Source organism: Paramisgurnus dabryanus, chromosome 12, assembly GCF_030506205.2.
Source record: "Paramisgurnus dabryanus chromosome 12, PD_genome_1.1, whole genome shotgun sequence".
NCBI classification, from domain to species: domain Eukaryota; kingdom Metazoa; phylum Chordata; class Actinopteri; order Cypriniformes; family Cobitidae; genus Paramisgurnus; species Paramisgurnus dabryanus.
The window spans coordinates 1,936,340-1,949,156 of NC_133348.1; the positions used below are offsets into that span (position 1 = coordinate 1,936,340).

The window sequence follows — 12,817 nt, forward strand, 5'->3', positions numbered from 1 at the left end:
CCTTTCCCTCAGGTACAGCAGGTTCAGGTGTTTGCTGATGTCCAATGCACGGTTAACCTGGTGGGCAGCGACTCCTACCTGAACCAGTCAGGTCCCATAGGGTCCCAAAAGGGTCCGAGCGGGACCCCCACATCCCAGTCTCAGCAGAAGAGCCTGCTTCAGCAGCTCCTGACCGAGTGACACCTCAAACACCTGCCAGAGGACCGTATCCACACATAGAGATTTGTATTCTTCACCTTCGGTTTCTATACAGTATATCTGCAGGGTTGGTGCCTGGGCCCAGGCTTGTGAGATTTCATAGGCGTTTGATGGAGCGCTCATTCCTGGTCACTTTTTATAAAGTCTGCTTCCTGAATGGAGTAAAGATCACGTTGCAAGAATTTGCCAAGTCTGTACAAGGACCTGCTGCTTCAGCCGGCTAAACGTCCTATCAGTCAGGCCACCGTTGCAGTGCTTCTTGGAGAGCGGCACGGCAGCCGAGCTCGGATTGGTCGGATTGGAAACCGGGGCGGGCTGTTGCCCTATTGTTGCTATTTTCATGGTATATTGCTCAGTTTCAGCTGGATCTGTGACTGGTAGGCTCTCCCCAGCAGTGCCTGATGATGGGAAGTATTTCCCACCTCTTTATTTGTTGTTTCGTTGCTTTTTAATGTCTGTCGCCGTCTTCAGAACAAGCATCGCCCGGATGGGAGACTGCTCTGTTGTGCGTATTTGTATGCCGCAGGCTTTCCTGGCAAGACTGTTTTGAAACGGCAGATGATTTTGTTTATGTCCTACACATTTCCCCCCCCCAGCAGCTGTGAATACGAGCCACTTAGGGTCAACTCAGCCTTTCAGTGTTGTTTGCGGCTATGTGTTGTGCAGGTTGGTATTATTGTACAGCATAAACGGACAAAGTTGAGATAAACCCACACTTTCAAAATACAGGCAATTCACCTTTTAAAAGCATCATCATGATCAGTTTGCTTTTTTTAATAATAGCTTTGAGAATCTATCAATTTTGTTTTTATTTTAAAAATTTATTTTTAAAATCAAAAAGTGTTACAAACGTAACAAACCTCAATATTATCCGGGGGGTATTGTGTGCTCTAAGCGTATGTATATATATATATGTATATATATATATGTATATATATATATGTATATATATATATATATGTATATATATATATATATATATATATATATATATATATATATATATATATATATATATATATATATATATATATATATATATAAAGATTTTTACGATCGATGTCTGTTATCGAAAAATATGCTTTAACACCCAAGTAAATGTTACAAACGTTATTTTGCATTGTACACAGGCGCAAAAATGTAGATCGTACATTTGTTTTTCAACTCGGTTGAGTGTTTCAAGGTTGCTCCTGCAAACCACAGGTGCTCTCTCCCGATTCTGCGGCACGACGCACCACTGTCGGCTGCATTCTCCAGCTCTTCGACTGCTCATAAGACTACTGTTGCCCAGTCAGACACTGTTCATCAGCATTATTTTTCATTCTTTTACCTACTAGTCGACCCCTTGAGAATTATTTTAATTTAAAAAATGATTCGAACACACCTGATAACATGCAATAACATTACAAGAATCGAAAAGCTTATTTTTTTCCGAATGTAAAATGTACTAACGAAAATCAAAAAGACCTCATTTTTTTATTTTTCTATTTTAAGTTATTAGCAAGCCCTTTACTAAAAACAAACAAAAATAAAGATTTAAAATGTTATTGATCGAAATTTATGTCTCCAAGTATTTAGCAATCGTGCAACGTAATTGGAGCACACTCGAAATTGTTCAGGCACTGGAAAGTGTTGCACGCACGACCGTCTCCCTTCCCACGTATTTTCATTCTGCTTTTGACAGTGCTCTTCTGTTCGTGCGTTTTAAGTGGCGTGGCTTTGTGTGTGTTCTCTGAATACGAAGAACGGCTCCTCTTTTCCAACGCTACACCAGCTCAGACTGTCCTTACGAAGGAACTGTAAAGTTTCGTAAAGCAGATCATCCTCATTCATTCATTTAATTCAACCGAAAGTGTGTACTGATGAAATTTTCGGTATATTTAAATGTACATAGACGTTACAGAAATCAACGTGAGTGAATAACACGTAATTTTCAGTGTTTTTACATTTTTTGGGGGTCACGGAAGAAAACGGACATTGTAACGTTCATTTCTGCCCTCCTCTTTGGGGAACAGGCATTCCTGTGTAGATAGCAAAAAAAAACAAATAATGGTTGGAAATACTTTTTTATGCAGTGGGTCAGATTCATTTATTTTTGTCCATTTAATGAACCCTACCTGTCATCATTTGCTATGTTTATGCCAAATGTACCGAACTAGCGGACAGCGCCTATTAATAATGTTTTATGTTTTGTTTATGCTCTGTTATAACGCCTCTCACAGTCAGTACACGACAACAAGGTACAATAGACCTATTCAAAACCTGGTTTATCAAAGTATTGTGTATATAACAGATAAATGTGAATATGTATCTGTTCAGAATCAAGAAAATGTAGTGCTCCGAGTTTGTGGTAATAACTACTTGCTTCCATTTATTTTATTCTTCTTTTTTTCTTTCGTTTAGGTTTTTTTTTTTGAGATGTGTATGTGGCTGTCTGAAAGCGTGTATGTGTGTGTGATTAATACTGTATATCTGGTGTTTAATATGGAAACTATGTCCTGATTTGATTTTTTTTTTCTTTCTTTATTTTATTTTTTGAATACCTGCAACTTTTCCTGTGGGTGTTGAGATTGCTCTATATGTGAGAATGGTTTAGCGACTGCTGAATGTGACTTTGCTGAGGGAGAAGCAGCATGGACTGGCTTTTGTACGGGTTAATTTAAAAAAAGGCCATATTATTTAATTTCTCTGTTGTCAAAGTTTTAACAGCTCTGATGAGTGGAACCTTGGTTTGAGAACAGTACTGGGTTATCACAGTGGGGTTTCGTCAACTGCCTGTTGTAGTTTTGCCATGTGTAGATAAGAACGAAATAATGACCAAAGCTTCAAGATATACTAAAAGATTCATATCATATGCAAGGTTCATGCAATTGGACAAAACAAATGTAGCATTTGGTTTTTCCTGAAAAGGCTTCTCATACCCTGCTATATTTGAACACTAACATTTTGTTCCACAGTTTGTGCTTGTGTTTTTTTAATATCTATATTTCTATCTATATTTTTTGACACGATCCCCGTAGCGCTAGTTCCAAATGGTTTATGATTCTTTTGTAGTTCAGTATTGAATTACCTTCCCCTCTTGCTACTGACTTACCAAACATGCAAACGCCTCTTCGGGAGGCACTCTAGACACTGTTTTCAGGAAGAAAAATACATTTTCAACAGCTAGCTATGCACCTTAAGGGTAAATTAAAAGCATTTGGCTTTTATTTTAAAACTGACACAAAAAATTATTACTTGGACTGCAGTGTTATGTACAGGAACAAGCGATGCATGCTTACAATGATCTCCTGTTTCTCCTACTTTTTTAACTCAAGGATATATACATATATATATAATTTGTAGTTCAAAACAAGTGGTTTTGAACTACTCGGGCTAAAACATTATACTGATGCAACTATACTTGGATATTTGACTTCTTTATTTAGCTGGATTCTTTATACCAAATTTGAGGTGCCTCTTGTATATATTTTCTGCATAGTGGACTGCTCCTCACAGTTTGATGAGCGTTTTCTTGTTTATGAGGATTTTCTTATACTGACCTTTCTAAGACTTTTGCTGTATTTTACATGAATTTTTTACGAAAATCTAAACGTACCAGGAACTTGCAAGGAATACAATCTAGTTTTGCACTTTATACGCGAATTATAAGGAAAGAGGCCATTACAAAGTAGTACCATGTTAAAATGAGAACGCCGAAAAATAAAATACCCCCCTTGAATGTATTTTGTGAAGTTAAATGCCATTTCGCACGTCTCAGGTTCTTCGTAAAGAACTTAGGCCCTAATCATTGGATACCAATAAAAGCGCAGGGTAGCTGAGCCTTTGCTACATGGGTGTTTTTTCTGCTGCAGAACCATAGATCTAACTATGCCTATTTTCTTCAGGTGCTCCACCTCCCCTTGCCCCCCATCCTAATCTAGTCGATGTTCAGACCACCTCCGGGTTATATCTCTTAAAGACATTCCTCATTCAACTCCGCTTTCAGTTCAATCACAGTCTGCATTTAAGTGTTGTAGGCTTCGAGGCCCTGCTCAGTGCCAAGTGCTAATAACCATTTATGCAAACTCGTACAATCTGCATTTCCTCATGGTGACATCACTGCATGTCCATTTGTAGTGATTCATACGTATTGACCACCACACACTCTCCTTGTCATTCAGATTTCATCTCTACACACAGTGTCATCTATAGTAGCTACTGTTTACCTGAAATTTTTGCATATTGTAAGTGCTGCCTTATTAATATACCGATATTGGTGAAGGGAAGTTATGTGTTTGTAACTCCACTGAAACGGTATTTGTTTCTTTAGGGCAAGGTTCCACCTGTCACCTGTGAAATTAATATAAATAAACAAATATATATAGATATATACATTTTACTCATTTTGTCCAGTTTTGTATAATACTTGTGAAACGTATTTCTTAAGAGGTATCATTGCGGCGGTGTGGGACATTATGAATGAAGATGTATCTGGGAGACTTCTGCATGTTTTGTCATGTTTTTGTTTTGTTTTCTCTATAAATCCAGGTTTATCTGGAGAATCCTACCTTTCTTGGGACGTTGTAGACAATCAGTCACATGCTGGGTCCAGCACCTGCAGGAGTGTCCTGTGGGCTGCAAAACTGTGTTTAGCATCTACTGAATCAGTCTTATTTTTTTCTTTGTCCATTTCACAGAATTATGTGGCTGCTCGAACTGAGATTTGAAGTTTACACATACATTACACACATACACTCAGACAGACAAGAAACATTCACGTTACACCTCGTGCATATGGCCCCATATGTTGCTTTTCCAAGGTGAAGATACATACCTTGAAGGAAATTATGCTTTGACTAACAAATCTCTATAACATCCATGAATGTGAGAATGCAACACATTGCAATAAAGCACCATGTTTAAAAGGACTACTGCCAGTGCTATCTTTATCTACGTCTGAAAAATCCACCTTCATCTGGATTCACAGATCAGGCCACACATGAGACAAAATTGGTATGCATCAATGTTTTATTATGCAAATGTGAAACACTGTATCATCTGTTAGCTTTAAAACATAAGGGTTTTTACAGACACAAATAAGATGTTGTAGTTTGCATTAATATTAAATATTTTCTCTCTATGCTAGAGACCTATTGGCATTATGATTTTAATAACAGAAGACAAATGTGGAGTTAAATCCATGATGTGGCAAGATGGCCTTTCATATGCTCTTGTTGTGCAGCAGCTGCTGAACTCTACATGACATCAAGTTGACGGGAATCCACAGCTAAAATTGCACTTGACACAAATGTAATCGTGTTTATACAAACCATGCCATGATTATTAGTTTTGCAACATGCCATTACGGGGGCAAGTCTTTATTTCTAAGCTTAGCTTTATCACTTGAAAAGTTTAAACTTTTTTAGAAAGGGGTGCACAGTGTCTTTAGGGTAGGGCTTCAAAGCCAAACACGTAGGAATATTCTCGGGCTGCTCCATCCATAGTTTATGCGCTATCGCTTTTTCGCTCAGAGTATTTGAAAGGGTGGAGAGGGACGCCTCGTCTGGTGCCTGTCAAAAAAGAAGACAATTTCATCAATTAGATGCTGGTACGTTTCTTTTATAATTGTATTTTAAGTTTTTTTGTTCATTATATCACTACATGAATCCCACAGTTTAAAGCTGTAATTGTTGGAAATGGGCGTGCTAGTGACGTCACATGGCGCTGCGCATACCGATCAGCGTATGACATCAAACACCGCGAGAGCGACGCAAAAACGCAGCTCTCGTTGTCCTTTGATGTCATACGCTGCTCTGCCTGCGCAGCGGCACATGACGTCAAAAAACAACCTCTTATTAATAATAATGAAACCCAGTACATACCTGAAGCACCACTTTGTGCATGCTGTCCAGTTCTCCCAGATATTCCTGAGTGTCGGGGTCATTGTAGTTTAAATGAATGGCTGCAGTGGCCGCGTGACAAGCTTGAGTTATAACAGCACCTAAAGGCCACGATAAAGTGTGTATCAGGTCTGCGCGCACGATAACATATTGGACTAAACGCTTGGATGTGCTACCGCTCGGTGTTGCCATTTTATCACACGCGATAGTCCTAGACCGGAAGTGACGTTGCCAGTGTGGTCTTGTTTTCGTTCCGGTGTGGAATAGTCGTTGACAAGACGGCCTCTAGTGTTTGGTTTAGGTATCTGCTCACATATGTTTTTGTGCTATATTCTTTAAAAACCTTTGCAGTTCTTTTTTAGATGGAAGTTGAACACAGCTTATAAAATTTACAGCAATATCTCATTCTCATTAATGTACACATACAATGTAGAACTGTAATAAAATGTATTAAATGAATTAAAAATTATTTAAACTGTTGTTCAAAAGTTTAAGGTCACTAACAAGTCCCTTTTTATGCTGGACTCCTACTGGGTCCTTTTTCTTTATCATTTGGTCTATTAAATAAAACAGTTTAGCTTTGTATTAAAATAAAATAATATTTGCACAGTAAAAAAATTCAGTGCTTCAGTGATTCCCAACACTGTTTTATTTTGTCTTTTACATACATATACATATGTGTGCAGGAAAATCAAGTTTTTGAGACTAGAAAGAACAAAGTAAAAAGGAAATACAGAGTCTAGTCATTGCTTACTCTTCTAGTAAAATCATTAAAATGAGTCCAAGCCCATTACTCGTCTCATTTGCTCAAATGTTAGCCAAAAGGTTAGAGACCAAGGAGCCTGAAAATAAAATAAAAAAAGAGTTAAAAAGGGCATAAAGATGTGAAAAAACATTAAACTCATATCATATTTAGATTACTATTACCATTCTAAACCAGGTTGGAAGAAATCCTTTATAGAGGGATAAAAACCCTTCTCCCCTCACTGATTTAACCAGACAGTCTATAGAAGACTTGTATATAAGGCCCCTGTATAAGAGGATGGTAAAATATTTTTTTGTAGAAAAAATATACACAGTATAATATAATGTAAATAATGATTAATAAAAAACTAACAAAGATGACCAAACAAACCTCCCATTTGAATCCCGTGGCTGGTTCATAACTCTAGTTTTTACCACATCAGCTGGTGTTCCCATAATTGCAGCAACCAATCCAGAGCATATGCTACACAGAAAAAAATGAATAAATATGACAAACCTTTAGCTGCGTTAATTACATAAAAAATATACAATTTTACCTTGACAGTCCATGACAAAAGCTGTTGTCCTGTATGGATGTGTTTCTTAGTAGAAAATGCTTTACTGTATCATAGGTCATCAAGTCTGAATGTAAATATGAAATGAAACACATCCAATGCATTACAATCTGTCAACAGATTTTTGAATTTTAGTCTCTGTTCTGCTATATTCATACCTCCTAAATTAACCAGTGCAGCTCTCTGGACATTGGGCACCCATCCAGCCCAAAGGCCCCTTATTCCTCCCTCTGTAATGATTTTCATAAAAGCATGGTAGACCCCGTTTACTCTGTGTAAAAAAAAAACACTCAGCCATATAATTAAAGTACACAGGGATTACCCTGCTGAAAAAAACAGCATACCAGCAAGACCAACATATGTTGTGTTTTAGTGCTGGTTTGCTAGTGAACACCAGCTAAACCAGCATCAGCACCAGCAACAAACCACCATTAGCACCAGCTAAACCAGCTTTAGCACCAGCATCCCATGCTGGTCATACCAGCATATGTTGTGTTTTGGTGCTGGTATGCTGTGACCACCAGCTAAACCAGCATAATTCCCATGCTGGTTTGATGCTGTTTTTTTCAGCAGGGTATCCACTGAATTAGACTGCTTTTGTGTCTCACCTTGGAGGTTTCCCTTCTAGTCGACGCCTTCCCTCCATCTGCATTTGAACCTTTACTAGATCTGTTGGACTAGCAATGAACTGGCCCAAAGCACCTGATACCATACTGCCGATCACTGCTTTCCTATACGAACGTCACACATGCTGGTCTGATGATTTATACTGTTGTATGTTTAAAATGTCACTAACTGTTGTCTCTCACCAAAATGGAAAGCTTCCATCTTCAGACCTTCCCAAAACTCCCTCCCTGAGCTGTTCATAGGCCAACATCCTGCCTCCAGAATAAACTAAAGACAAGGAACTTTAAAAGTCAGAGGAGTCAAAACTGGAGGATTCAAATACGTTTCAGTGCTTTACCTATATGCCTATAGATAGCTGGTGTGACCCCTTGCCATAATTTGAAGGGCCCCTCTTCGCGCACAATACCCACAGCTGTGCTTAGCATGCCCCTGTGTTGGGATCGAGTACGTACACCACAACCATTCTGATGGGTACCACCTTCACCTTGTACCTGAAGCCTGGTTTTGGTAAGGTCAAGGGGATATGTGACTAAAACAAAAGCAGTAAAAATCACACAGATGAGTGCCTTTTTAAGTACTATTAAATAGATTTAAATAGATTTAATAATAATAAATATAGGCTTTGCATGTTGTAAAATGAACGAAAAGTGTAGCTACCTAATTCTGCTACAGTTGCAGCACATGCAGAGAGAATGAACTTTGATACTCGGGGCCACTGCGTGTTTTCTTGAATGGAAGCCATTGTAGGTCTCTTCTGTTTCACAAAGATCGATATAAAACTATTGGAAATTGTTATAGAAGCAAGCTGTAATACAACAGCGTATGTTCAATTTCCCGAAATAACCGCAAGTCTGAATGTCATGCTTTGTTTACGTTTACATTGCTCAAAAAGGACTATGACCTTTAATGAAAGACGATTTGGTTGGTCAGCACATTTAAAGATCCCCCTACCTACGTAGTACTACAAAAAGCCGGTCTTCATTCAGAACTACATTTCCCAGTCGCTAGGGGCGTCGACAGCGTAGCATTTCTCACGCATGCGCTTCAGGCGGTCAAGCTTTGACACGTTTTTAAAACTTATTTACTGCATACATTTACATTTTGTTATGTTTGTTTGCAGTAACGCTGTCGAAAACACAAAATAGCTTATTAGGATATTCCCGTGCCATTTAGAAAACCGTCGGTAATAAATTGCTTTGTACTGCCACCTTGCGCTTAGGAAATGCAAGCATTTTAAACAAGTGGATAAGATTTCCCTTTATATTTCAATGTCCATTTAATTAAAATGTTAGTTCGTAAAACTGGTCACAGCTTCGTCACAGTCAGCTAATTAGCACAAAAACAAGCTGTATTATTAACAATATTATTTATATTATTAACATTAGCTGCCAGAAATAAATAATACAGTTACATAAATTAAATTTACATTTATTCTGAAAATAAATTTGCAAGAATAAACTTGAATTGCTTTTAAAGCATTGCATGCTCATTTGTAACTAGGTTAATCCGGAGTGCCTTTTAGCGTGACGTCACACACACACACACAGCCATCTATGGTAGTGCTTTCTTATTTCATTCAACCTACAGAGCGGAGGTACAAAGCATCACAGAGGTATGTATGCTGGGCATGTTAAACTTTAAAATGCTTAAATGTTTGTGATCTAAACGATTTACTTATCAGTGGAGTTATTGATTATTATTACAAAATCTGTATGTCATCTGTTTTGATCCAGTCTAATGATTGCTTTTATGAACAAAACAGTGTTTGCTTTTTAAATACTATTATATACTTTAGTATTTAGGTAATGTTCGCATTAAAACCTTTGTGATTACCAATAACATTTTTTTCACCCATTTACTTCACTTTCGGCGTTAAGATTCGCACTTCCGCATTGCCTGATCAAATGAAAGTCCTCGTGCTCTGTGAACACTCTGCACGTTTATGCCGTGTGCTGAATTATTATTATTATTTTAACACGATCTTGTGGTCTTGTACTGGTTATGTTGGTCACACGCATTATTTCCGTATGCAAAGTTTAAGTGGTTAAGTATTTGTAGCTTTTAAATGGCCAGCATCTGCAATAAGCCGGTAGGGTGCGGCGTTGCAATACTCCACTCCTCCATAGAGGGCGCTTAATAATTAGACGTGTATTAGAAGTGTATATTATAATGTTTAAATCTCAGTGTTTAGCTATTGTTTATTGCGTGCGTGCATTTGTGTATGTGTGTGTTTTTTGTTCTAATGCATGTAAGAGAGACATTGATGATATAAATAAAGTATTATTCATTCCTCCAGTTTGCGTTAAAGCATTACAAGGTGTACATTACATGAAAAACCTAGTTACTTTTGCATGGTCAGACAGGAATCACCATATATTTGAATATAGTCAAATGGCTTGTCCAGTAAATCTTTGTTAAAAAGTAAATTCTTGCCATTCACCTTTACATGCTTGTATCCTTGCAGTGCCAAAATGAATGTGGAACATGAAGTTGGTCTTCTTGTTGATGAAATTCGTCGACTGGGCAACACAAGTAAGTATTGCTCTCTTCTTTATCAAAACAATTTTTAGTTATAGTTGCAGTAATTGTTAAAAAGTACGGGTCTATGCATGTCATAATTATCCATCACCAACAGGTCTTGACATGTCTTTGAAAGAGGAATTCCGGAGTTACTGAAACCTTTCAATCAAATTTTCCAAAATTATTTCACGTGAATGTTTAGTTGTCATTTATTGACATAGAATTATGCCTCTGACTGTGTTGTCTGGCTCCCATATTAACTCAAAAAAACACTTTTTTTGTAATTTTTTAAAACCTGAATAAAAGTCAGGGAAAGTATTTGCATTTGAGCTCCTCAATTGAAATGTCCATACTGTTTAATGACCCTGACACTTTTTACAGATGCCGATGGCAAGATCAGCGTCAAATTTGGAGTCTTGTTTAATGATGACCACTGTGCCAACCTTTTTGAAGCTCTGGTTGGAACACTGAAAGCGGCCAAACGAAAGAAGATCATCACATTTGACGGGGAGCTCTTACTGCAAGGAGTTCATGATAATGTGGATGTCATATTACTGCAGGAGTGAATCTGACTGTCTTTTCTAAACCCAAGTAAACAAGTACACAGTCTTTTTCAGATTTCACCGCCACCAAGTGAGAGCAATCTACATTTTGATAAGCACATATTTGAGAATGTAACATTTTTGTACATTGCATTGTAATATTTTTATACACCAGTTTTTCTCTCAGGGAAGTGATTTGCACAACAGTTTTGAAATGCAGTAATCTTCCCTGTTTAATCACGTCTAGCTCGATAGCCATATCATTAAACCATAATAAAACATTGCAGTGTGCATGATCATGATGTTAACAACTTTCTGGGACTGGAATACATTGTTTTTGATCTTATGGTAATGAAAATCTGCCGCCAGTTTATGGTGATTGTAAGTCTCTACTAGATTATACCATTGATGTGTAATTTTATGGCTTACATAATTGTCGTCTTTCAATAGTAATCATGGACAGTTTGTTTGCAATACATTTACAATGACTTTGTTTGCGATTGTTATTTGTCACATTTGTGGAATATTAAGACATTTGAAAAATAAGGCAGCTTAAATTAAAAGCAACATTTATTGATGTCTGTAACTATAAAATAGTTTAGTCACCATGTTATTTTTTATTTGAGATTCTTGTTATCTATGTCTTTACAAATGTCACACTCACTGAAGCTCAGGTTAAATCTTAATATATGAGCAACAAAAAAGAAATAAAGATGTACGCAAAGAATAAATACAGGGAGTGTGTCCACTTGATGCATGATTGATATTAATTTCTCCATAACAATTTGTTTACAAAAATGCATCTGCATTTTTATATGTTTCACATTTTATATATGTGCTTTAATTTTTATTTTATAATCGTGCATTATCGGAATGACTGGAATATTTAAAAGCACAATAAACACTGGCATATACACACTGAATTGGAGTTATTAAAATGCATTATTATCTTTAAGACACTACTTAATAGTTAAAATAATAAATATACTTTTTGTATGTGAATAAGCTTTATAATTAAGGCTATATTAGACCAGATTTAGATTAATGATTCCCACAAGGATGCTTTTTGATTTATACTAACGCTGCATACCAATTTGCATGTTATCTCAGTATTTGAAATTAAAATTGGTACCTGTATGTCACAAATCGTATACTGTTTCTGGTGAAACTTGGATGTGCAATTATTAAATAGGCTATTAATAATAAAAAATATAGTATACATCACATAAGAAGTATTTAAGAAAAATTGAAAGGTACATGAAGTTGTATTTTAAAGAGTGTGATTGATCACAGTGTTGTCTAGTCAACAACTCTTCAGATATCCACAAAAAATATAAAAACGTTCGCATACCATCAACAATGCATACATTTGGGCAATATTATTATAATATAATTTATTTTTTATATTTTAAATGTGCATAAGACAAAAATGTTGAGAGAAACAGATTTAGATTAATTTAATGTAATTTTAATTAATTTAATTAATTAATATATTTTTAGATGTTTGCATGTTATCTCTTGATCAGTAAAGTTGAAGGAATCTTAATAAAATAGGCCATGCATGTTTATTTATATAGCACATTTCATAAACAAAAGTTATTGAACTTGCTTGACACAGAAAGAAAGAAAGATATATAATGAATAAAACCAACAGAAAAAATTAGATTTTGTTTTAAATTACAATAAAAACCAAAGATACATAAGAAATAAAAATAATAATATAAAGGAA

At 36.4% G+C, this 12,817-nt stretch overlaps 4 protein-coding genes across 4 annotated transcripts in view; 2 read left to right on the forward strand and 2 right to left on the reverse strand.

Annotated features, from left to right (window-relative positions):
* The window catches only part of ncoa1 (nuclear receptor coactivator 1), a 62,570-nt gene extending 61,452 nt beyond the window's left edge, over window positions 1-1,118 (forward strand). Inside the window, exon 21 of the mRNA XM_065256121.2 lies at window positions 13-1,118. Within this exon, the coding sequence (XP_065112193.2) occupies window positions 13-180 (168 nt within the window). The 3' untranslated portion in view covers window positions 181-1,118. The remainder of the gene's footprint in view (window positions 1-12) is intronic.
* A 97-nt stretch (window positions 1,119-1,215) lies between these two features.
* Window positions 1,216-6,566, reverse strand: ptrhd1 (peptidyl-tRNA hydrolase domain containing 1). The gene is made up of 2 exons (XM_065256127.2): window positions 6,063-6,566; window positions 1,216-5,750 (listed from the first exon to the last, which is right to left on the reverse strand). Exons 1-2 carry the CDS (start codon window positions 6,270-6,272, stop codon window positions 5,580-5,582), a joined length of 381 nt encoding a protein of 126 aa, XP_065112199.2. The 5' UTR covers window positions 6,273-6,566; the 3' UTR covers window positions 1,216-5,579.
* Window positions 6,567-6,692: 126 nt separating this feature from the next.
* Window positions 6,693-8,950, reverse strand: slc25a27 (solute carrier family 25 member 27). The gene is made up of 9 exons (XM_065256126.2): window positions 8,684-8,950; window positions 8,364-8,555; window positions 8,209-8,293; window positions 8,008-8,130; window positions 7,558-7,670; window positions 7,382-7,466; window positions 7,216-7,308; window positions 7,008-7,110; window positions 6,693-6,922 (listed from the first exon to the last, which is right to left on the reverse strand). Exons 1-9 carry the CDS (start codon window positions 8,766-8,768, stop codon window positions 6,851-6,853), a joined length of 951 nt encoding a protein of 316 aa, XP_065112198.1. The 5' UTR covers window positions 8,769-8,950; the 3' UTR covers window positions 6,693-6,850.
* Window positions 8,951-9,564: 614 nt separating this feature from the next.
* abracl (ABRA C-terminal like) lies at window positions 9,565-11,370 on the forward strand. The gene is made up of 3 exons (XM_065256129.2): window positions 9,565-9,638; window positions 10,491-10,558; window positions 10,928-11,370. The coding sequence occupies exons 1-3, from the start codon at window positions 9,580-9,582 to the stop codon at window positions 11,110-11,112; spliced, it is 312 nt and encodes a 103-aa protein (XP_065112201.2). The 5' UTR covers window positions 9,565-9,579; the 3' UTR covers window positions 11,113-11,370.
* Window positions 11,371-12,817: the final 1,447 nt, after the last annotated feature.

What these genes read in the sequence shown, in the direction of transcription:
- slc25a27 (XM_065256126.2), bottom strand. Translation starts at nt 8,768, where the DNA reads ATGGCTTCCATTCAAGAAAACACGCAGTGGCCCCGAGTATCAAAGTTC. An exon ending in TGCAACTGTAGCAGAATTAG is followed by an intron (nt 8,556 to 8,683) that starts GTAGCTACACTT and finishes CTTTTGTTTTAG; the next exon opens with TCACATATCCCCTTGACCTT. An exon ending in CCACGGGATTCAAATGGGAG is followed by an intron (nt 7,111 to 7,215) that starts GTTTGTTTGGTC and finishes CCTCTTATACAG; the next exon opens with GGGCCTTATATACAAGTCTT.
- abracl (XM_065256129.2), top strand. Translation starts at nt 9,580, where the DNA reads ATGGTAGTGCTTTCTTATTTCATTCAACCTACAGAGCGGAGGTACAAA. An exon ending in AGGTACAAAGCATCACAGAG is followed by an intron (nt 9,639 to 10,490) that starts GTATGTATGCTG and finishes GTATCCTTGCAG; the next exon opens with TGCCAAAATGAATGTGGAAC. An exon ending in TCGTCGACTGGGCAACACAA is followed by an intron (nt 10,559 to 10,927) that starts GTAAGTATTGCT and finishes CACTTTTTACAG; the next exon opens with ATGCCGATGGCAAGATCAGC.
- ptrhd1 (XM_065256127.2), bottom strand. Translation starts at nt 6,272, where the DNA reads ATGGCAACACCGAGCGGTAGCACATCCAAGCGTTTAGTCCAATATGTT. An exon ending in TGCACAAAGTGGTGCTTCAG is followed by an intron (nt 5,751 to 6,062) that starts GTATGTACTGGG and finishes CTTTTTTGACAG; the next exon opens with GCACCAGACGAGGCGTCCCT.